General features: G+C 39.5%; 2 protein-coding genes across 4 annotated transcripts in view; both read right to left on the reverse strand.

Annotated features, from left to right (window-relative positions):
* Positions 1-898: 898 nt before the first annotated feature.
* cep120 (centrosomal protein 120) lies at positions 899-16,872 on the reverse strand. Its single transcript, XM_028034137.1, has 19 exons — positions 16,615-16,872; positions 15,009-15,165; positions 14,579-14,693; positions 14,363-14,507; positions 13,406-13,554; positions 12,567-12,764; positions 12,281-12,499; positions 10,872-11,194; positions 10,651-10,800; positions 9,725-9,904; positions 9,560-9,656; positions 8,686-8,871; positions 7,963-8,052; positions 7,798-7,890; positions 6,974-7,135; positions 6,778-6,900; positions 5,561-5,659; positions 3,018-3,163; positions 899-2,728 (listed from the first exon to the last, which is right to left on the reverse strand). Exons 1-19 carry the CDS (start codon positions 16,661-16,663, stop codon positions 2,512-2,514), a joined length of 2,898 nt encoding a protein of 965 aa, XP_027889938.1. The 5' UTR covers positions 16,664-16,872; the 3' UTR covers positions 899-2,511.
* Positions 16,873-17,630: 758 nt separating this feature from the next.
* znf608 (zinc finger protein 608) overlaps positions 17,631-25,018 on the reverse strand; it is a 40,497-nt gene continuing 33,109 nt past the window's right edge. The window contains exons 6-9 of one of the 3 annotated variants that reach the window (XM_028034122.1): positions 24,783-24,961; positions 23,549-23,651; positions 22,388-22,444; positions 17,631-20,993 (exon numbers count right to left, since the gene is read on the reverse strand). In XM_028034122.1, the coding sequence (XP_027889923.1) occupies positions 20,974-20,993; positions 22,388-22,444; positions 23,549-23,651; positions 24,783-24,961 (359 nt within the window). In that variant the 3' untranslated portion in view covers positions 17,631-20,973. Of the gene's footprint in view, positions 20,994-22,387; positions 22,445-23,503; positions 23,652-24,782; positions 24,962-25,018 lie in introns of all 3 variants that reach the window. The other 2 variants (XM_028034120.1, XM_028034123.1) reach the window with 2 other exon arrangements.

A 25,018-nucleotide genomic window follows, 5' to 3' on the forward strand; every position in this document is an offset into this window, starting at 1 on the left:
TCCAATTAGTCATGAACTTAAGGAGAGTTTTTCTTCTCAGGTCTAATTGGAAACACATTGAAGGAAAAGCAAAGTGGAAAAGTTGAACTGTGAGAAAATCTGTCAAACCACAAATGAGTTTATTCTTTAGATTTACTGGTGTTGAATATGTATTTAAGAACGTTTACTGTATCTTCTGATCCATAAACGGCTCAGTCAGAACATCAGAACAACAAAACTTCACTTTATTTTAAGCTGGATGTTTGTATGAAACCTAGTGGTGGAAATGTGAACTACATGTGGAATGATTTGAAATTTAAAATCCGTAAATAATGAACCTTCAGCGAGGAATGTGCAAAAAATTTAATTCAGGCAGAAAAATGTCTTCTACACCTGATGTGTCAGGACAACCAAAGTTATTAAAATTATTTATAATTCTGGGTTTGATGCTTTTTAGCGACATTCAGCACCTAAGGAAAGAAAATGAGTAATACTCATGTTAAGAGGCAACATTTATCATTAAGGTATAATTGTAGAAAAAGTAAATTACCTGCATGTATTTTGATTATGCAACTCTGAGGATTCAAAAACATATTTGTGATCAGTTTCAAAGTCATACTTGATCAATACCAGTATTGATAAAATATTCAGACTAAGATTGAAAAGTTTTGTTCAACTCAAGTATCTGAATTTATTGGATCAATATCTGTTTTAGTTTAACGCAGGACGTTTCCACAGAAACTGAAGTTATTCTGCAGCTGCAACAAAAATGTTTTTTTTTCTGGCGTTTTAATTTAGCTCAGGCTAAAAAATGAAACCATTAACATTAAATATAAAATACATCAATTTAACCTTGTTGGTGGAATAAACCTGTGAAACTAATTATGAGAGATTCTGTGAAAAACATCATGCTGACATCTTTAATGCAAAAATAATTTATTCCAAACAAAAAGACAAAACAATAAATTAAATGATGAGGCTGCAGCGCCCCCTGCTGTCAGGCACCAACTCTTCCATCAGGGACAGAAAACTTCAACATTTCCTGACGACATCGATTATTTCAGTAAAAACGCTTCGAATGTCGAGTCTGATGTTTCTCCTTATCACAGTAACGTCACATGATCACTTTAATTTCTGAGAAATGTTACATTTTAAATTCGACCCAACGATCAAATTCAAGCTGCAGAAACATCTGAAGTTATAAAATAATGAAAGATTTTAATAGAAATGTTTGTGTAACAGAAGCAGCTGGTTAGTTCACAACTTCAAACTTCAAACTAGTGAAAAAAAAACTGATTTTCTGACTCGTTTTGTTTTGATCCGTTAATAAAAACAGTTTGACTTTTTCTAGTGAACTGAAGGTTTCAGCATCTTAGAAATGATTATTTAGGCTTGAATGAAATCAGGAGGTTTTACTAAAATGCTGAAAATTGTTTTTCTGCATCTCAGCTCCTGAAAACATCAATAATCAGTTCAGCTGTATGAATACATATGAGCTGCTGCAGATCAGAGCTGAAAACGTTTTAATCAAGTTTTATTAACGTTTCTGTTTTCCTGATGACGTTTTAACGTTTCTGCGCTCAGTTAGCTGATTCTACGGAAGCCCAGAAAGCCAAAATGAACATTTTTTGTTGTTTGTTTTAGGAATCCATTTTCTAAGTCTGACCAAATGTTTTTCTTCTCTCCACTGTATAACATAAAGTAATAAAAATATTTTTAAACGTATTTTCATTGCAGCTGAAACACAAAAACAAACGAGATGATAAATCTGTTACTCATCAGAACTTAAACTTACAAATTTATTACAATTATAAGAAAAACGTCATTACAAGAATAAAATAATAGATGATAAAGGCAGAATAATGCGCCAGTAGTCATAATAATAGCTGAACCATGTGACTTTATTCTCATAATTTGTTTCTTAGCGTTGCTCTAACACTGAGTGTAAAAAAGTTTTATTTTGCTGTGTTGGATAAGAAAATAAAAGATTTATAAAAATCTGAAAATATTTCACTTGTCTTTCTAAACAAAATGATCAAATAACTTATTTTCCACTTTGATGTTTCCTTGAAAAGAGATTTATTTCTTTAGTCAGAAAGGCTTTATAAAAATAAAAATGGTCAAATAAGTTTCACAGGGGAAAAATTAATTTTTAATAATTAAAACTATTTTAAATGATTAATTTAAAGTGGAGGCAGAACAAACACAGTCAGACTTAGAAAATGGGAATTAAGTTTAAGTTTTTTCCCCAAACCTTCCACCCTCACCTGCTGTTTGTTGACGAGAAACCAAACCTTCAACATGAGAGCTCTGGTTCTGATCAGCTGAATATTGATCCCAGCTGATCAGTTATCGGCCAATCAGAAAGAGCAGAGCAGCTTCGGACGCTGTAAAAACTACAAATGTAAGTTTTATTTCTGTGTAACGTAAACTCAACGGAGCTGAATCAGGCTCAGTTCCTCTCCATGGGCGTCAGGTTAAACGTCCTCCTCTGATTGGCCGGTGTGGCGGCCGTCTCCCTCTGATTGGCCGTCAGAGCTTCCTGTCCCTCATGGCTTCCTGTATCTGCCTGCTGAGCTCAGCGATGATGCGGTCGTCGTGCGTGTAAACGCCGGTCCTCAGCAGCGTGTCTCTCTCCTCCAGCAGGCGGCTCAGGTGTTCCTCCGCGCTCTCGTTCAGGTTCAGGCTGGGGGCGGAGTCTGGCTCTGCGGGGGCGGGGCCTAACTTCTCCTGTTCCTGCTTCTTCAGCCTGTAGGGCAGGAGGTGGAAACATTCAGAGTAAAACGCAACCTAAAACAAAACAGTTCACATCAGGTTGTTTTACTTTCAGCTCCGCTAAATAAAAAGTTATTTTTGGCTAACGCTAAAGCGCTAATTCTGCTAACGTTAAAGCACTAATCCTGCTAATGCGAAGGCGCTAATCCTGCTAATGCTAAAGCGCTGAAGCAACATAGTATTTATTTTATCTCCAGTGTTCCTGCAGGTGTAGGTCCTGACCTCCTGACCTTTGACCCTCCAGACTGAAACGTCTTCCTCACCTGTTGAGCTCGTTCCTGATGTCGTCCAGCTCCTGACGGTCCTGCCGCACCACCTCCTTCTCCTCTGTTGCTAGGTAACGGAGCCTCATGGCCTCCAGCTCTGCCTGCTGCTTCTTCAGCCGGGCCATGGCGTTCTCCTGCTCCCTCTGTGTGCACAAACACATTAGCATCGCCGTTAGCATCTGAACTCTTCAGATCTTGACTAAAATCATTAGCAAACAGACTTCTGACCTCTGACCTCAGCGCTGAGTTCAGCTGCCAGCTCCGTGTTTGTCCTTAATTAGAGCGCAGAGCGGCGCGATGATAAATTTGTCTGCTTGTACATTTTCATAAAGTCTCCCTGAGGAGCCGATCCACAGAGACCAACCGCATCGCCGTGAGAGAAACGCCATAAAAACGTCCCGAGTCGTATTTCTCTCCGCCGCCGGGACAGATTTACCAGAACAGCTGATCTGAGGTCAGGACGACCCGTAAATCAGAGCAGCGCCAACACGTTTCAGAGCGGCTCGGCTCCTCCGGCGTCTAATTAGAAAAATAAAGGTTGAGATCTGATCCAATCAGGAAGGAAACAAACTGTTTGGGCTGAACGGGTCAGAACTGCAGCTGCAACATGCAGAAACGACATAAATCCGTTTCCCTCCGATAAAAGGAAAACTTTCACCGCTCAGAAAGTCAAGTTTGAAATATGAGCTTTTATTTTGCGTTTTATACGTTTGCAGGTCCGACTCCAGACGGGTCAGAACCTTAAAGCTCAGAAACGTCCAGGCAGTCCTGAAACATTTTAATTTATTAAATTAAATTACAGTTTATTCAGCTTCAGGTCATTTCTCCTGCTGTCTTTGGTTAAAAGACGATTCCTTTCACACACAGTGTGACGTCGCCTCCACTCGCCACAGAAACACTCATAAAAAAAACACTTCCTGCCAAATATCAACTTCAAGCTCATTCTAAGTGAGTTATACAGAAAATGATGAATATGTGATTCTTCAATGTTTTGAGTCAAAGTGAATAAAAAAGTTAAAGATCTACAACCATTAATAAATGCATCAGTCCCACAATCCAAGACGTTTTGTTGTTGTTGTTTTAATTGTAATGAAAGAGTTGTGCTGATTCTGAGAATTTACTTATTAGGAAGCAAAAAATAAATATAAAGATAAAAAAAGTTATGCTGATCATTTTAGTTCCAACAAGAAATCAAACCAGAAGGTCGGAAACGGATGAAAAACTTCTATAAATCTATTTGTGAAGAACTAAGCAAAATAAAATATGTTAAAACAACTTTGAGAAATGTAGTCATTTTTCCCTGACTGGAGGTAAGATACTGACTGCTTATTGATTCCTCACAGAACCCCATAAATGCCATTAAACTGTTTTCTTCTGAATTTAAAATAAGACATAAAATGTCTGAATATTTGACTCATCGTTCCTCGTTAAACCGCCAGCAGGAAGAAACGGCTTCCATTCTAGAAGTTTCCTTTTTTGGTTTCTCTGAGGCCCAATCCTCTATTGTTTTTACAATAAAAATATCTTTGTTTATGTTTCTGTTCATAAAAGCAGCTTTTAAAACCACCAGACCTCCCGCTCAGCCTTAAAAACACCAACTTTAGCTGCGAGCCTCACATCTTTCATCTGCCTGTCCCAATATTTTCCCTCAGAAAAGAACAACTCCGGGTCCGTCCCAATATTTTGACCCAACACCTCGGCGCTGTTTGGGCTTCGACTCGCGGCGCGGAAAGAACATCATTCCTCAGGAATTTTTATGATCCGCCGAGCGAAACGGGAGGCGAGAACAAATCGACGAGGAGAAAACCCCAACAGACAAGTTTAGAAGCGGCCGTGTAAACAGAGACGCTGCGTCAGACTGATCTGCAGGAGGCGACGAAACCCTTAAAGACGCATAAATCACCACGTGTTTTCTCTGCAACCACGACGAGAACGAAGGGAGGCGGAGGTAAAGGATGTGAGAAAATGGAGGGAGAGATGATGAAGAGGAGGAGGAGGAAGATCTGGGTCGGGTTCTCCAGCTGCTTCCTGTCAGGAACAGTTATTAGTTCATCTGACGAGTTCAGAGCAGAACTGGACTCGAATCAGTCCAACTCTGCAAAATTTAATAATTTAAAACATTTAATTATCGATGACAGAAAATATTTTCAAAAATGTGTTTTTATCATTATGAGAAAATATTTCCTCATCTGTAAAACTGATACCAAAGTATCACTTCACAACTTTTATAATTTAATAAAATTACCACTTCACCTTACTGATATTATGACTTTATTCCTGCAACAATAAAACTTTCTTGTTTTATTTAGATTTTTCTGTACGACTGAATTCTTCTAATGTTATAACTTTATTCTAGTCATAATAATAAATAAATCTTAATCTGATATTCCTCAGATGATCTCAAAGTTTGCTGCTTGTCAAACAAGATGGCCGCCCTGCGCGTGATGACATCACTGAACTACGGAAACCCAAACCCTTTTCAATTCAGGTTAACCTTTGAGCAGAACCAGGCAGAACCTCCGACCCGGCCGGAGCGGTACCTGTTTGAACCGAGCCAGCTCCTTCAGCGCGCGGCCCCACTGCTGCTTGTAGTGCAGCTTGGACTTGGTGGTCGACTCCAACTTCCTCTCCAGTTCCACCTTCACAGAAACAAACCGTCAGAGCAGAACCGCAACAGAACCGCTGCTGCAGCAGCGGAACCGCAGCAACAGAACCGCTGCTGCAGCAGCAGAACCACAGCAACAGAACCGCTGCTGCAGCAGCAGAACCGCAGCAACAGAACCGCTGCTGCAGCAGCAGAACCGCAGCAACAGAACCGCTGCTGCAGCAGCAGAACCGCAGCAACAGAACCGCTGCTGCAGCAGCAGAACCGCAGCAACAGAACCGCTGCTGCAGCAGCAGAACCGCAGCAACAGAACCGCAGGTTCAAACATTTTCTCCAGTAAAATGAAAATCACTTTTTAAGGATTTCCAAGGTTCGTTTTCAAACTTTGGGAGATTAAAAACAATTAAACTAAAAAATACAGTTTCTATTCACTATTATATATAATTTATTACTCTTATTATTAATGTCTTGTGATATTATTCTACATTCTGCTTCAGGAACAAAGAAACTAAAACATAATAATGTTGATGAACGTCTCGCTCTAACATCCTGTGAGTCACAGACCTCAGAACTAAACGATCTGACAAAGAAACAATAATTTCACATAAAACAATCCCACATTTTCAACAACTTTCTGCAATGTATTAAAACAAACGATACATAAATCACCGAGGGATCAGGAATAATAATAATCACATTGAAACAATCCAGACAGATTGTGTTGAAGTAAATTCCTGCTCATATTAAAAGCCGAAACACAATAAAGTAACAAAAAAATGTTTTCTGTCATTTAGAAAATAATTTAGGTGATTCTGACCGACTTAAAACAGGAAACGTTTTTAATCTGATTTAACTTCAGACAGCGAGGAAAACAATATGTCTGATTTTTATTTAGTGTATGAATATAACCAGATGAAAACATCTGGTTATATTCATACACTAAATAATGTAAATAATGTTTCATAAATTTAATCTTATAATCAAAAGTTACTTTGATTTTCAATCTGCAGTTTTTGAATAAAGTCCAAACACTTCCTGGGACTTTAAACAGAAATTAAGGACTTTCCAAACCTGGAAAAACACCTGAATGATTTTCCAGGATTTGCAGTCCTGGTATGAACCCAGAGGTCAGCGGGTCGGGTCTCGGCTCACCTTCTCCAGCGCCAGCAGGTTGACTTCTGCCTGCAGTCTGAACTCGGGCCGCAGGTTCTGCTGCTCCCGGAAGAGCTGGAACTCCTTCTGCAGCTGCTGGTACCGGGCCTCTGCGTCCGCCATCTGGACCCAGAACCAGAACGTTAACGAGTTTAACCAGGCCGTTATGGACCCGGCAGAACCGCCTCCTCTCTACCTGCTGCAGCAGCCGGCCGCGCTCCTCCTCCATCAGCCGGACCTTCTCCTTCTCTAGCGCCACCAGGTGGTCGCTCTCCCTCTGCAGCCGCCTGCTGGCCTCCTGCAGCTCCTTCTGGGTCAGGTCGTGTTCGGCTCTCAGCTCCCGCTGCAGACGCTGAGTCTGGAGAAACACAGAACCAGGTCAGAGATTTTAAAAAATACTTCAACATGTTTTTACTCAAGTTACAGTCCAAGAAATTACTGAAGAGTTTTAGATTCTGACAGAATAAATTTGAATCTGGTTCTGATGAGACTCAGAACCTCTAAGCAGGTTTTCATCGGTTTCATTAAACCCTTTTTTTTAAATCTGACTTTAAATGTGTTTTTATTGGATGGAAGCAGAAAATTAACAGAAATAAAGGCTGGAAAACATTAATACAAAACTGAACTTTTCAATAATATTCATTTTTCTGCACCAACATGAAGCTACGGCATCCCCTTTAATTATAAAACATTATAAAAAGTCTGAAATTATTGGTTTATTTTACCATTACTTCCAGATTTTTCACATGTTCATATAATATTAAGATTTATTTCTAATCATGGCTGAAAAATTTTAATATTTGGTCAAATGTAAAAAGAAAAACCATTTCTGTGGTTTCCTCTGTATTGGCCTGTTTAGGCTCATTCTGTCCACTAGGTGGAGCTGCAGGCCTGAAGTGGCTCAGGAGAAACTGATCAGGTTATTGAGAGGAAGTGGCATCAGAACATTTTAGTAAAGATCACTGAAGATGATCTAAAAATGATCGATTGTTTGTATTGATCAGGTTTGATCAGTCTGACCTGCAGCTCCGCCTCAGCCAGCTGCTTCTCCCTCTTCTCCAGATCACACAGCGTCTTCTGCAGCTTCTCCTCCAGCAGGTTGAACTCCAGCTCCTGCAGAACCACCAGAACCGGTTCAGAATCGGATCAGAGCCAGATCAGAACCGAATCAGATCAACTCTTCACCTTCTTCTTGACCAGCGCCTCCCTCTCTCTGTCTCTCTTCCTCCACTCGTCCGCCAGCGCCTGCATGTGCCGCAGCTCCTTCTGCTTCAGCTGCAAACAGAACCGCCGCCATCTTTAAACCAGAACTCCTCACCGGGTCAGAACCACAGTCACTGCTCCTGTTTACTGAGCTGCTTCTGCTCCATCCTCACACTGCAATTCTGACTTTATGTAAAAATAACAACTATAAACAGAAAAACTTAGAAAATGTGGAAAATTCTGACAGTTTTACAGGAAACAGATAAACTTTATTCTTCTGTTGACAGATTTTAGATATTTTTTATTCGGGTCGGAAATTTAACATTAATTTCAACTAAAGCTGTTGTTTTTTACTAATTTGTTAAAACTGTCACCATGTTGTTAATGTTTGTTATGAGACAAATAATCTGAAAAGATTGATCTCCTTCTGCTGTCTGACGAAATGAACCAAAAACAACCAATGGCAGCCAGGAGGAGGAGCTTAGCGCTGTCAATCAATATCATGTACGCGCTGCTAACTGCGGTAATGTCTGAGAAACATCGATTTGTACATTTGGCCTTGGAGGCTCGGGGATGAGCAGGGTGATTGACAACACTAAGACCCGCCTCCTGGCTCTGATTGGTTGTTTCTAGTTGGCACTAAAAGACAGAAGATTGGACGGACAGCTAGCTGGTGGCTAACAGAGCTAACGCTTCTGTTTGTACCTGATCGTCGAACAGATCCTCCTGCTCCTCCTTCCACATCTCCAGCTCCAGGGCCGCGCGGTACTCCAGGGTGTCCCTGGTAGCCTGGGGAGCTGGCGGGGCCCCGGGCCCCTGGGGGGCCGGCGGCAGCAGGGACGGTTTGGGCGCCGCTGGGTGAGAAGACTGAGGGACGGCGGGACATCCGTCCTAGAGACACGATGAGGAGAAATAAAGGAAAACGTACCGACTCAGAGGAACGGAAACTATAAAAAATAAAAAAACAGCTTTTTATTTTACATTCATATCATGTTTAATAAATTCAGTGGAATTTTGTTCCTCATTGATTTTTGTTTTGATTTGATGTTTGTATTTATAATCTTCAGCTGATCAGGGATGAAAAAATTAACCGCGATTAATTGATCATTTAAATAAAAGTCAACTAATTTAGCAATCGATCAATTATTAACTAATATTTATTTGTTAATGATATATACAGACTCAAAAGAAATAATTTTTTTAAATGGCCTCTTTTAGAAAATGGCATATTCTGAGCATATTCAGAATTTTCTGCAGTAATTAAAGCAGAACTGTACAATAAAACATTTTGCATTTATAATAAATTACATTTTATCTGTAAAGAAGTGCAGACGTCCTCTAGTGGCAGTTTTAGCTTCAGGTTCACCAGAGGAATGATGTCACTGCATTTTAGGCAATAAAATGTTTATTTCTTATGAATTTCTTTATTTTTTTATAAAAGTTACGTACTGCAGCTTTAATTTATTTCTAATGTTGTAAAAAGCTTAAATCTGTATCAGATTAACAATCACTAAAATAATCGTCAGCTGCAGTCTTAATGCTGACCCACTAAACCAGGTTCAGAACCATCTGGACCCACCTGGATCGAATCCGACACCAGAACCTCTTTAGCTTTAATGAAGCCCAGGTCCTCCAGCGTCGCCACGTAGCTCAGCTCCGCCACGCGCTCCGAGGGCCTGGAGGACCGACACACCGCCGTTAGCAACCGCCAGGCGACCCGCCTGTCTGTCGGAGGCGTCCCTACCGCTGCGGGTGGACCACGGGGATCCGGTCCTGGTGGGTCTGCCTCCAGCCCGGGTCCCCCGTCGGGCCCAGCTGGGTCTTCTCTGAGCTCAGCAGCTGGTGCAGCTGGATGGAGGCCGAGCCCAGCAGCTGGTCTCTGCTGGAGGAGCCGCGGTCCCACAGCTCCACGACCAGAGGAACCCTGGAAAAGCAACGCCAGGTATGTCTCCACGTTACCATGGCAACACGCAGCAACGCCAGATAATGAGATTCTTTTACATGCAATCTGTAGTCGTGCTGCCGCGGTAGAACTATCCCGCTAACGAGATGAAACCTGGAGACGTTGGAATCAATAATCCAGTGTTGTGAGTCACAGCAAATAGAAAATAACAGAAAAACTGTTGAACTCAAAACTATTATTTTTTCTCGTTTTCTGTGTCAGCTCCACATTTCCCACACAAAAACTGAACATTCAGTCCGTTACAGTTTTATGTTTTCAGGCTTGATGTTTATTTTGGTCACGGTGGTAGATTAGCTATTGCTGCTATTAGCTAAGCTAACAAGGCAGTGGTTGCTAATGTAAACATCTGCTCTGCTGATCCATCATCAGAGAACTGCTTGGTTTTTCTTCTAATGTCAGGCGTACATGTAAGATTTAGTGCGTTATGTTGACAACTTGGCAGCTAAAACCAATGCTAGACATCATTAGCAGCTTTCTGCCTCCAGCAGGAAGAAGAGTTCAGGATCTTACCTGCATGACGTCACGATGCAACGTGTCAATGTGATTAAATAGTACTTTAAGAATTGGGATTGATGTATTTAAGGCCAAATTACTGGTTTAATTAATACAAGACATTTTAAGGATGGGCAGAAAGTCTGAACCTGCCGTGTGTCTCAGACAAGAACCTGGATGTGGACAGGTGTCCTACCTGAGGACAGGTGTCCTACCTGAGGAAGGTGTCCTGCAGCTGCTGTGGCAACGCGGCGAAGTCGAAGGCGCAGTAGGACTGCGGCAGCGACGCCTCCATGTTTCTCTGCAGCTCCACTGGCGGACTGGTCATGATGGGAGCAGAGCTGCCAAAGAACTGGTACGAATACCTGCAGAGCGACCCAAACTGGTCAGACTGGGAGCAGGATCGACGGCAGTACTGGTCAGACTGGGAGCCCACCTGAGCATGGCGGCGATGGGGTATGGCGTGGCGAGCTTGGCCAGGCTGCGCAGGTCCAGAGAGAAGCAGTAGTGATGCGCGGAGGAGGGGATGGAGACTTTGGGAGCGGAGACGCTGACGGAGGACGCTCCGCCTTCAGGGTGACGAAGAGGAGCATCACCTTCATCACCTGCCGCCAGCTTCCTGTCGAGCTCCAGCTCCTCCAGCAGACTCTCCGCCTCGCTCTCCGTACGGAACGAAGGAGGCGAAGCAGCAGGTTTCTGGGTCGGAGCGACAGCAGGAGGAAGAGGCGGAGCTCTGCTGGGATCCTTTCCACCTGAAACCTGAAAAACACAAAATATTTTAAATATCCAAATAAAAACAAAACTCAACCTTTGAACTCTCACCTATTTCACCATAAATACTTTCAGCATCTTTATGAAGCTCAAACAACAGAGATAACAGTTTAAAACTGTTTCTCTGCCAAATTCAGCTTAACATTGACTCTGCTGCCCTCTGGTGGCCGTCAAGAGGAAGACAGGATTATAATAAACCAGAAACGATTCTAGGATTAAATTAAAAAACACTAATTAATCTGACAGGCTGCTAACGAGGTACATAAATACAAGGAGCTCCATAGAAAGTTTTCAGCCCCTTGGATGTTTTTTTACTGTTTTATAAATAAATCATGAAAAAAATAGACATTTTTGACAAAATAATTTTGAAAAAAATTGAAAACTGGTTTCTAAAAAATGACAAAATTACTTAACCTTAAAATAAGTTATTGTATAAATATTCACACCTTTATAGTCCCAACAGGGAATCTGACTGGATCCATCATTTTTTCTTCATTTTCCCTGCTAAACTCTTCCAGCTTTATATTAAATATTTTTATTAAACGATTATTTTGTAAAATAAGTTTTCACTTTGAAACGAAAGTTATTTTTTGAATTTTTTTTTCCAATAAAAATAAACATTTTGTTGGTAATGTCTGATTTGTAAAAGCAATAAAAAGGGTCAAACATCCAGAGGGATTTTTAAATCTAAAGTAAAACTATAGAGTAACGCAGCGGAACGTCCGGACCGGCCGCCGCCATGACGCTTCGGCGCCGGCTCACCTGTAGGCTGGACTGCAGTTTAAACTGACGTTTAAACTTCTAAATAATCAAAACTCTGAATTAATGTTTTATTTGTGTCTTGCTTTTTATAGCTGCTATTTTGCAGCACTATAAATCATTTCTTGTAGTTTCGTGTAAATGATATCAGCTGTTGATATCGGCCCAGTTTTATTTATCGGGCCGGTACCGGTACATGGCATGCCTAATCACTGCAATTCAAACTCAAAAATCCTGTATTGATCCACAGGGAAATGAAATGTTGTTGTAACTCATTAATTCGGAGTTTCCAGAAGCGCTGTGGCGTTTTCCTACCCGAGGCGCTGGCTCCTCCCTCCTCAGGGTGACGGCCACGCCCACCGTCGGCTGCAGCTCCGCAGGAAGAGCCGGCAGCTTGCTGCGCGGCGGCGGCCGCAGGACGAATGCTCCCTCCACCGTGGCGCCCTTGGCCTCCAGATCGACGGCGGCGGCAGCGAGGGCGGAGAGCGAAACATCGCTGCTGCCCAGAGAGCGGTTCCCGCAGCAGAGGTGGACCTGCGGACGCAGCGGGACGTCAGGACCGGCCGCCGCCATGACGCTTCGGTCTGAGGCGCCGGCTCACCTGTAGGCCGGGCTGCTGCGTCAGGAAGGCCTGCAGCGCATGCGTGCTGCTGCGGATGCGCACGGAGGCGCGCTCCGGCTCGAAGTCTGGACTCAGCAGGTTGTGGAACGGCTCGCTGGTGATGTCGTTCCCCAGCAGGGAGTAGTAGAAGAAGAAACTGGAGTCCTCCGCTGGCAGCTTCTTAGTGCTGGGAATCAGCTGCAGCAACGACAGAAAAAACAACCTGGGGTCAGTTTTAAGAAAAGATGGTAAGAAAAATAAAATCAAACTAATTTTATTAAGACATATGATCCAGCCCTGCTGCAGCTTAAATTAAGATAAATTAAAAACTTTAAGACTTTTTTTAAAACCACTTGGAATCAAATTTAAGATCAGATTCAAATCAAAACAAAAACTTGTCAGTTAGCAACAATTTGAACATAAAACATGAGTTTTAGGTCGAGTGTAAAAGATTCAAGATTTGAAAAACATGTTTGTGTTTTTTCTTCTAGTGAAGCATCATAAAATAATGCTTGTGAAAACTAAAAGTACCTGCAGTTTGTTGGCAGACTGATCTTGAGGTTCTGTGTGTTTCATGTTTCACATGCATCAATCAAAATTTTAAAATTTCTGAAAGATTTTAACAACAATAAAGGTTTTATTTTTAGATTGATGAATTTAACGCCTATTAAGACTTTTTAAGGTCCGTTCACCGAGACAGAAAAACACCAGACGTGTTAATCCGTCACGTTTCTAAATGCCCCGATACCTAAAACCCCAGAATTCATTTTCCCGATGACATCATATGAAATGTAACCAGTGAGCGGCCGGTCGGCGTGGAAGCTGACAGGTTTCTTCACCTGTTCCAGTTTGGTAGCGAAGGCGACGGTAACGGAGAGGATGAACATGTCGCCACAGCGATGCGCCGGACCGACCTGATGGTAGCCCTGATCCGGGACAAGCTCCGCCTCCAGCCTGGCGGGCAGCGCGTCGCTCACCGGACCAGAAGCTGCAGAGACAATAAACGTCATGTTTTTATTCAGACAGGACCAGAAGTTTAACTTATGATCCAGAGGAATTTACTCCATCTTAGAAAATACTCAACAGAACCTGAATGATAAAAAGATGACAAAGTTTAGAAACGGCTCAACGTCTCAGTCATAAAAAAACAAAGGCTGAAAACCTCGAATTATTATCTAAATAACGAGAATTTTAAAACACTGAATACATGTCTGTGCAAAGTTAAAACACTAACATTTAATGTAAAAGCAGAAAATACTGTTGGTTTTTTTTACCCAAAATAAATCATTTCTGTTCATCCTGAGCCTGTAGAAAAAGTTTCATAAAATTTTTGTTTTAACTAGTCATGATTAATCAGAATAAATAATCATCAGTTTACTAATCAATTAATGTAGTATACAGACTCAGGCTATTTCCTGAAAGAACAACACATTTTTGCATTTAAGATTTAAAAAAAAAAAAAAACACCTTTGTAAAAATGTTCAGCCCAAAATTTCAGGCAATAAAATATTTTTCTTTTTTTAATTATTTTTAATTAATTAAATTTTTTATTTATGTGCATCTTTTAATGTTTTTCTAATATTGTATATAAAAAAGCTTAAGTGGTTAGATAAAAAGTCTGCAGAATGTGGGTCTATTTCTCCCCCGATCAATCGATCAATTGTCAGGATAATGGATTAGTAAAATAATCATGAGCTGCTCTCTGGTTCCAGAGCATCAGCAGGTAAATAAACAGCAAACCATCTGCAGGGTCCTAAACGCCCCATATCAAGCAGAGCGGGTCCAGACCAGCCGACCTTGTCGAGGCGCGGCCTTCTTGGCTCGGATCTTGTCAGGAGAAGCTGCTGCTGCCTTGGAGTCGTTCTCCAGCAGCGTGCCGACGAGCAGCGCCGCCTTCTGCTTGGTGTATTTACTGCTGAGCAGCGGGTACCAGCGGGGATCCTGGAACACAGCGCAGCCTCGTCACCACGGGGCAGAAACACGCTCACCTGGGCCTGCAGCGGCCGCTTTACCTGCCTGGCCTCCTGGACGGACCGCAGGTCCAGGACGATGTAGCCCACGCTCTCCTTCTTCTTACTGACGGAGTCCAGAGTTAAGCACTGCAGCTTGATGGGCGTCCGCTGCAGCCTGGAGGGACAGACGGTCAACACTGAGGGACAGACGGTCAACACTGAGGGACAGACGGTCAACACTGAGGGACAGAGGGACAACACTGAAGGACAGACAGTCAACACTGAGGGACAGAGGGTCAACACTGAGGGACAGAGGGTCAACACTGAGGGTCAGAGGGTCAACACTGAGGGTCAGAGGGTCAACACTGAGGGACAGACAGTCAACACAGAGGGACAGAGGGTCAACACTGAGGGACAGAGGGTCAACACGGAGGGTCAGAGGGTCAACACTGAGGGACAGAGGGTCAACACGGAGGGTCAGAGGGTCAACCTGTGCTGATGCAGCGTCTTGCGGTCCAGTTCCCAGGCCAGCTCGGTGCTGAACTGCGGCTGCTCTCGATGCTCCACTGGATCCGTTTCCAGATGTTCGCCGTCGAAGCTCGCCTGGACCACCAGACTGAGGCGAGGGCTCTTCGGAAAATGCCGACCTGAATGACGACAGTTTGTTAAATTTAATTTAAGTATGAATCCATTTCTTCTTGATTCCCAGACTTCCCAGCATTCTGATGGACATTTCTTCAAGCTCCTGCTCCTTTTTCACTCATTTTCAGTTCAAAGTTCCAGTAATAAATCTGAATATCAAAGACGAACCAGTAATGACCAACAACGTCCAGCTGCAATTTTTTAATTGGATCTTTGTCACCAGCTGGCATAAACACAACTCAGTCACTTTTATTTCAGTCTTTCAACACCAAAGATTCAATTAAATTAAAAACACTTCATTTGTCCCAAATGGAAATTAAATGCTGTCATAACTAAATCATCCAGCTGTCTCCATAGACTCGTTGTTAATGGTGAATTCCTGTAGCAATCAGTCCTCCAACAAATCTGAATCTGCTGACCTGCTAGCAGCTCCGATTTTCCCATTAACATGTCCTGGATGAACCCAAGCTCTGCTGATCCGCCTCTTTGCTTTTGCTGCACCTCTTTAAGTCTCTGTCTGGCCGTTTGGTTAAGATGGAGGAAAACAGCTTTTAGTTATTTATTTTGAATGAGTCTGCTGTACTAAAAATTATCTACCCAAATTAGTCGAGTTGCATTAACATTTTAGAATTTTTATTAACATAAACAACATTCAAATATTTGAAAAATGATTAAGTAACAGTTGATTTCTTTGAAAACCACATGGTGTTATTGGCTATGGACATATTATATCATGCCTATTAATGTACTGTAATTTGCATTATTAAAATAATTTTTCCTTTGTAGATAGGGCCCCAAACCTGCTCCAGGGCGCCCATCTTTGTAAATCCACCCCTGCTGCTGCATAAATATTTATGCAATCACCAGTTTTATGTAAAATATTTTTGTCATTTTATAAAAATTGATTCTAATATAGACATAAAAATGTTTTTTATTATTATTCGTTTGTCAAAAAGCAAAATTTTGTTTATCATGACTAATTTGTAAAAACAATCAGAGTAAAACATCCAATGGGCTGAAAACTTTCAGAGCCACTGCGTGTCTTTCCCAACGTCTCATCTTTCTGTGTCCATCTGTGATCTGCTGAAATATTGTGACTTTCCCAAACAAAAGCTTTATTCTAAGATAAGTTAAACGTTTTAATTATGTCAGCCTGCAGCCATGAATGCTTTCTAACAGGAATGTTTATAAATTCCTGCCCAACAGAAACAGGAAAACTAGGCTGTTCATTTAGAACTGAAAAGGCTAAAAAGAAGCAACCGGTGAACTGTTCATCCCACCTTAACGAACTGTTCATCCCACCTTAACTGTTTATCCGAACCCAACAGTCAGAGTTAAGCTGCTACCGCAACACTTTATCTCCCAGAAACAGATTTAAAATCACCGAACTAAACTCAAGACACCTGCAGTTTGAACTCTAACTGTCCCCGTTTATCCCATTAAACCCAGCTCACCTTCCAGGACGGACACAACGATGAGAAGTTGGTCAGACTTCGCAGCCATGTTGACATCAGCTCCGCTTCAAAGAAGGAAAAAAACCACGTCGAAGTGACAAACTCCGACTTCACGTCGTCGGTTTCATTTAGGGTTGAATTGTTGAGCTGTAACTGTTAACAGTTGGTGTTAAATTAAAAAGCAGAGCGTCACCGACCGTTACGACATCAAACAGCCGCTTTGTTGTCAAGCTTTGGCGCCACCCATCCTGTTTTAAAAGCGGAGAAAATGCAGGAGGCGCTCCACCGCGCCTCTGCCGGTTGGAGGCGGAACTGCAAACACTGAATCAGTAAAAACGTAACATGTAAAAAGGTTACTCAAATACAGTCACTGATTGTAACTCCTGATTTAATATTTTACATCGAAAATACAATATCATATAAAGTTATTCTCAAAAGACTAAAATAAAAAAGAATAACAATTACAAAACAACAAATTCAGACAAAAGAAAAAAAATCTAATATGTTTTTTTTTCAAGATAAAACTTATTAAATTCATATTTACAGTAGGTGTTGCATATATTTATTTAACAGTTTAAAATACGTATTTACTATATCCTTTTCACCTCTAAATGGCACCAAAGGGTCAGCAAATAAAAAATAACATTAGTATAACAGAGCTTGTCTACAAACAAGAAGTCTCACTCTGACATAAATTCTAGGTTTGTGTCTGATGCATTTTTTGGTCACAATATGTTTGAAATGCAGAAATTTTACACAAGCAGGAGTGGAAAAATTCATAATAATATTACTCAAATAAAAGTAAAAATACGGTTCCCCAAAAATACTGCATATCTGTGGCATTACTGTATATTTTGTTGCATTGTGTTTTGTATTGTTTTTTCTTATTAAATGTATAAAATATGTGTATTTAATACAACACTTAAGAAAAAAACAAATGAAATCATCTTCCCCTGAGACGAGTGTGTAACTCGTTCTGTAAATACTTAAATGTGAAGAAAATAAATACAAACCAGTTTATATATATAAACATCCTTTAATCATGATTGCCAACCATATGAATTAAGGCATATACAGTATAAAAAAGCAACAGCAGGACTTATGTTTATACAGTTTCTGAGCGTTATTTACTGGTTAAACCAGGCGGATGAACTGAACAGAACAAGCAGCCTCTATGAGACAACAGTAGTGTCTCCACAAAGTAGATTGAAGTTTGTAAACAGAGTCCATCGCACTAAATTCAAGTAATAAAATGAGCACTGAAACTTTGAAGGTAAGGTGGAAGAGCCGCTGATAGAAATACTTGTTCTCAGCCTTGTTCTGCTGTTTTTACATTGTTTCTGTTTGTAAACGCATGAACTTAATTTTTTAAATATTAGTTTAAAACAACATTCGGTATGTCCCTCGAGTTTGGAGATCCGCAAGGATCAAAGTGCTGCAAAAACAGTGAGCTGTCAGCGAGCTAACGTTGTGTTTACAGTCGTCCAGCAGGAGTTTTAAACCAGCTACTGGCCAAATATTTAATAAAGAGTTTGATCCAGATGTTTTAAATGACAAAATTTATGATCATCCATGTTATTTAGGCTTCTTTTTTTTAGCAAAATAATTGTAGACCAACTTGGTCAGATAAAATTATCTTGAAGGTTTGGCAGTGTTACAACACCAGAGGTAAAAGCTGATTGTGTTTTTCAGAGGCTCTGCTGGGAGCAGAAAATGGGCAAAACATCCACCACACTCATTAACAACACAAATGTGTACCATAGTTACTTTGTGCATCCATTTACCATCATCAGATATTAAGTTAGTTATTATGTTCTATAACATGCTAATTATCACTTAATAAGTAAAGAAAATCAAACATTTCCAGACCTGCTCAGGTTTAACTGCAACCAAGAAAAAAATCAAGACAAGATGTTTTTAAAAACTCTTCTTCATGAGCTGGAAAAATACAGTCCTGCTGCATGTAAATGTTCTAACAAACAATTTACACATTTATAGGAACAAGATATCGAAGCATTAAACTCTGTCTTGTAACAAACAACAAAGTGACATTTTTGGTTTTTGGTCAAAATAATTCCTAGTTTATCTAAAGGAAAATGCCCTGATCTGTTTGTAAACATATCAGTTTAACACTGACTTTTATTTTATTTTTATAAACTTTATATTGAGGTTAAAACTTAATGTTTGGGCTACATTTTGTCCACATCAGTGATACTAAAAACACAGCATGCAATGTCAGGAAGAAATGATAACAACAAAAACTTATTTAGATCAAAAAGTTGCAAATTAAGACAAACTCGGATTTTATAGATTACAAATTATAATGTTTTAATTGATAAAGGGAAAAGTTCCTGTTGCCTGTCTTGTGAAGGACAATCTTGATCTATCTAATCTAATTTTATTATTATCATCATTTAACATTACTGATGAAGAAAGTTTAATAATTAATAAAAAAATGAAAATCTGACTTTTTGGAACAGAATTGTTTGGAAACAAACATGAACAAAAGTGCAACTGAGATAAAAGTGATTAGATTGGAATTGGGCCTGTTGGTTTTTATATAAAGCACCATAAGACAATATTTATTGTGATTTGGCACTGTGTAAACTGAATCCAACTTAACTGAATTAATTACATTTAATCCTTTTTGTAACATTTATCACAAAACATTATATTTCTTAAAACACAGACCGCAAAATGGGAATGTTATTTTTTATTTAGTTGAAATAATGTTGTTTTGTTTAAATCAAAGAGAAATAATGTGTAACCGTAATTAGCACCTGCTAATCTGTATTGTTATGGCTAATATACTGCATGTAGCATAACTAGCTTTAATTAGCTGTTGATATTTTTCTTTCATGATTAGTTTTAGCTGCAGAAAACACCTAAATATCAAACTGTCAACCTACTATAAAATTTAAATGTTCCTCTGAAAATATACATGAGTAAAATAATCGTGTTAGCTAACACCTTTGGCTTGCAAGCTAATAGCTAGCCAAATCTAGTTACTCCCTTTGTTTTGTTCAGTGTTACTAACATAAAAACAAACATTTAAATAAATATGATAAATAAAATGTATAGTTTCTATTATTATTTTAACATATTTTAATGTTGTAGCCAAAAATCGCACAGCTATCATGCTACCAGCTATGCTAACAGGTGAGCTAATACAGGTCTGTCAGTGGAACCTGTAGATTTTGAAACAACCCACTCCAACTTCTCCTAAAAATATTGCTGATGTCATTTTAATTTAGATTACAACAAATATGTTGTTCCTTTAGCTTCCTGTTGAACTAACGTATTTATTTCAGCAAACATCATCACAGCCTGTCATATTAGCAAGAACAGCTAGCACTCAGGCTACAAGTCGAAACATTTTATGATGTTAGCTTAAATTTGGACTACTATGCAGCAAAGCACAATTTTTTTAAAAAACTTAAATTTGTTATCTGATGTTTTAATAATTCAGTACAAAATTTATTTTTCTTTTAGATTAAATGCTTTTTCATCTGAACTTAATTGTGAGTAAGTGTGTATAAACATGAGGTTTTGCTTGAAACAAAAGTTTTTGATAAAATATGTAACAGAAACTGAGCGGATGAGGGAAATAAACAGGCTAGTGGTTCTACTTCCTGTTGGGTGCGCCTGCTTTGCCCCCTGCATGGTGATCAACAGTGTGAGCATCTTAGTGCTCTGCTATAAATTTGTACAGAATATATTTACACCACTGGGGTTGGTAAATGGCACTGGGCAAGTTGAAGTGAAGGTTTTACTCCCACATAAAGACAATACAATCAACATGGTTACACTCAAGTACAGGTTAGTTATACAAATGTAGCGTCAGCACTATGAAGGAGGGAGGACCACTTCAATAATCAGAATGAGAACAATAATTATACACTTTAGCTTCCTAATGCTGTTTTTGTCCCAATGGGGCTTTAAAAAAAAAGAACAGTGAGTTTGAGTTATTATCTTTACATTCAGTCATATCGTCATTATATTACACTACAATAAATGTGCATTTTATAAAGTTAAACACAACAGCAGAGGTAAAGCTGAGTGCACAGGGCTCTAATGTCATCTTATACACAGCATTTTAATTCGATGGCATCTCGCTTTTTACAAGAAGTCCTGCTTTTTAAAAAAAGAAAAAAAAAGAAAGTCTCATTCCTGCGATCTGTCCCCCGCAGCTTCATCTGCTCCTCTGTTCTAAAACCAGTGGATGTCATCAGTACGAAATGAAAGAGGTTTCTCTGTTTGTTTGTTTCCTGCCTCTCAGCGAGGCGAAGCTTATTCCACACCAAGGAATTGATGTCTGATAAATCTGCCGTCCCTCATGTGAGACGCGGTCACATGGTTCTACTTCTTCCCTTCGCTGTCTGTGGAGGGAAAGAAAGAGACAAAATAAAGATGTTCAGGTGTTTGGAACATTCAGTTCTGCTTGACTTCAGAGAGAAACCAGTCAGAGTTACGTTCAGCGGGAAAAACCTTCTGGGAGTGAAGAAACGCGCTCAATGAAGCTGTGAGGATTTCTGCTCTTATTCATCCTGACTTTAGAGAGTCTCTTGATCTGACATGATGACACACCAAACAGTTCTTTAAAAGAAAATACATATAACCCTTGAATCAAAGTGCAAAAACTAGTGGCGGGCAAATATCCAAAATAATTGATAGAAAGCATTTGAGTATTTGACTTTACATCCCAGGTCTGCAGGTCAGACGTCACTTTATTTATTTATTATTTTAACAGTGGATTTCCAGAAACTACACTTATTATAACTGGGTGAAAAAACAAAGATGGTTTCTAAAACACTTAAATAATGTATAATAAAAACAAATTCTGGTGAAGGACAAAACCATCCAAATTATTGTACATTTCTTCCTCATTTTCTCTGAAACTGCAGCAGCTGCTGTGGTAATTACTCTTCTGATTGCGTCTCCCAAGTGTTAGATTTATTTTAATACCAAGATTATTGAAATAGAGTTTGTAATGAAAGAGAGACATTACATTATATTTGGCTGTTATTTTAAACACATACTTCAGAAAAGCCAGTTGAGCTTTTATTAATGGAGATAATTGTAGGGTCTGCAATTAATCGCGTTTTAATCTAAAATATTGACAAAATATACAACGCATATAGTGAAAACATTTTGTTTACGAGATTTTTTTATGTGATGATGCAACTTTGCAGCAAATGCATCCAACCTGGTGAGTTAGGATGTGGAGAAAACGAAGCTAATCTCTTCTATCTCCACCATTTCCAGGTAACTGCAGTCTTTGCAGGATTACATAATCGTCACATTGTGCTCTGAAAACGCCTGGCAGGTTCCCACTGCATTATTTTACACATTCAAACAAAGCAGCAGAAAACACTGCAGACAGAGGATCATTTACTCAGAAGGTGATTTTCTCCAGAGAGGAAAGTTTAACAGTTAGATTGATTAAGACAGATCTCAACATCATTTACTCTCTGTTTGCATTTAAATAATGAAACTTCTGCTAATTTATTCTGGAAAAGCAGAGCAGTTTCATCCATCAGAACATCTTAAAATAATCCATTCACATGTTTTATCTTATGGTTTAAACATGAAAATATAAAAATGTGTATTTTGCTTTCTTTAGTTTTGACACTGCAATGTTTTCTTTCTTTTTTTGTGTTTTTTTTTTGACACAGTGGTAAGTAGTTATGTGTGCTGTGTCATCAGTTTTACAGCCTTGTAAACATGGCATGTATTGAACGGAGACATTTTTCTGGTTCAGTTTCCGTCTGACCTGCTGAGGAATGACCCGACACCTGCTGGCTGGACACCAGCGACCTGGAGCTCAGACCTGCAAAACAGAAAACAGAAAAAAACAAGAAAATCAGAGTTTGAACATCTACCACAAAATGCTTCAACATGAAACATCCTGAAATAAAACTTATATAAATAAATAAATTAATAAAACAATAATCAGTTCATCGCATGATAAATTAAAATGAGCTCAGTCATTTCTATTTTCATGATTGTTTTTCTCTTTCTACCAAAAACTGGACGATGAAATCTTCAGTCTGATGCTTTGGTCTCAACTAGCCCTTTATTGAAAGGAAACTTTTGTTTACAAAAACTTTATTATTCATCTTATTTATTATTTAAATTGTTTTGTTTATTTATTTGGGATTTTAAAACATCTTCTTGTTCTAGTGTTAAACTATAATTTACAGTTTATTGATCTTTGAGAATGATATCATTATAGTCTCAATACAGCAGTTTTATCGTTCATTGTAATAACTTCTGGGATAATTTATCACCCAGTAAAATTTGTTATTGTGACAAGAATAATTGTGTTTCCATGTTACTCTCACCATTGAGATTTATAATCTAAGGGGAAACAGCTAAAATACAAACAACAACCACAAAAACGACCTAAAAACGTTTTAACACATACATATACATTCCACTTAATTGGTGTGTGATTTTTTTTCATTTCTGTTGTAAGTTTTATAACTAAAACAGATCATGATATATATCGTTATCGCCACAGATCTCAATAGATATCAGGATATTAATTTGATTCCAAATCGCACATCTGATAGAGACTAGATGTTTTCACTGCAGAACATTTACAGGTTCTGAGTCTTAATTTCTGTAATGAAACAAAACTGAATTCAATAACAATATTACACAGCAACTTTTAAATGAAAAGACAAGCTTAGCTAAACAGGGTTTGTTCACATTTACATTTTTATGCTTTTTTATTTTAGGAATTAGTAAAAAAAAAAAAAAAAAAAAAAAGAAGCAGAACTGTGTTTATTTCACTTGTGGATTAATAAAAGATCTTTTTGAATTAGAATTTAAGCTACGGCCTTTAAAACATGGGACCAGGTCTGAAGAAGCGGCAGCTCTGTACCTTGGTAGATATCAAATTGCCCGGACATCAGGTTGTAGCTCATACCCAGGTGTGTGTGATGGTGTGTGTGGAGGTGTCGAGCAAACGACAAGTGGTTCCTCTCCCGCTCGATGTCTCTGTCTTCCTCAGGCGAACCCTTCTCACCAGGCTGGGCAGAAAACAGACAAACACTCGACTCGTTCTGGGTTTTCTGACTCACATTGGGTCAAACGTTAAAGTTTCTGAGCTCACAAACAACAATCAGAACCGGAACCGGTTCTAAACCTACAACGATTCGTTGAGTCATGCTGGTAAAGAATCATCATGTTAAGTTATAAATATACAATATTTAAAGCTGCAATATGTAACATTTAAAAATAAATGTTTTTGACATATTTGTTAAAGCTATCACCATTTTGTGACAGTTTGAAAGGAGGAAGATAATCTGTGAAAAAACGGAGCTGCTTTGATCCCAGCTCTGTCAGAAACAACCAATCAGAGCCAGGAGCAGGTCTGCACAGAGGAGAAGATGAAGAGAGGAAACGGAATTTCTGCGTAAACAGACACTTCAAAATAAGAGCATTAATACTAATGTCTGACTATTTGAAGAATTTCTAACAGTCGGTAACAAACGTTACAAACACATATGTAGAAATTAATTCAACTGAACGTTTACAAAACAACCAAGTAATTTAGAATCTGCCCAGAAAAATTCATTTAGGGAAGCTAGCAAAGTTAGCAATAATGACAAAACAAACAGTTAGCTTTGCTATTAGCGCATTAGCCAAAGTGACCACCACTGTTAGCTTACAATCACTGCTTCTGTATTCCTGGTGATTTTCACTTTATGTAACATGTCAGATTGTCAATCCAAGGGTATATTTATATAATTTCTGATAAAAACCACAGAATTTTTAAAAAGTGAAATTAATCCAGAAATCTTAATATTAAGCGTGTTCAGAGAACTTTCTACTGGACTTCAGCTGCCCTGGATATTTACAGAGGCTCTTCATGGAAGAAGTGTTTATGTTTGAAATTAAAGATGCTTAGTGCCAGGCATATGTTTAATCATGCCTGGTGTTTATGCAGTAAATGTCAGCCTAATTGCTTGAAGTTAGAATTAACTTTTTCAAGAACAGATAAAACATCTGCTTCCTGTCGTGTTTGTCTTTCTTTTTATCCTTCGCTGTGGGGGGTTTCTGTCAGAGTAACCATCAGATCCAACATGTGAAGGAAAAACAAACATCAGAGGAGCGGCGCAGTGTGAGTGTGGCCGTGAAGGAAGCAAGCGTTTTCTCACAGCAGGGGATTTTCCATGGAAATGGTGGTTGGGCTGCTGCAGCAGCTCCACGGAGGAAGAGGAGGAGGAGGACGAAGAGTCACCGATCAGCTTGTTGCTGGCCGGTTCTCCTCTGCCGGGCGGAGTCACCTCCACCTCCTCCCTGCCTGCCGTCTTTCCATACAAAGGATAGTGGAAACCTGGAGAACGTAACACAAAGCAGGAGCAAATATTCCTGTCACAATAACAAATAACTG

This window comes from Xiphophorus couchianus, chromosome 12 (assembly GCF_001444195.1).
Source record: "Xiphophorus couchianus chromosome 12, X_couchianus-1.0, whole genome shotgun sequence".
Classification (NCBI taxonomy): domain Eukaryota; kingdom Metazoa; phylum Chordata; class Actinopteri; order Cyprinodontiformes; family Poeciliidae; genus Xiphophorus; species Xiphophorus couchianus.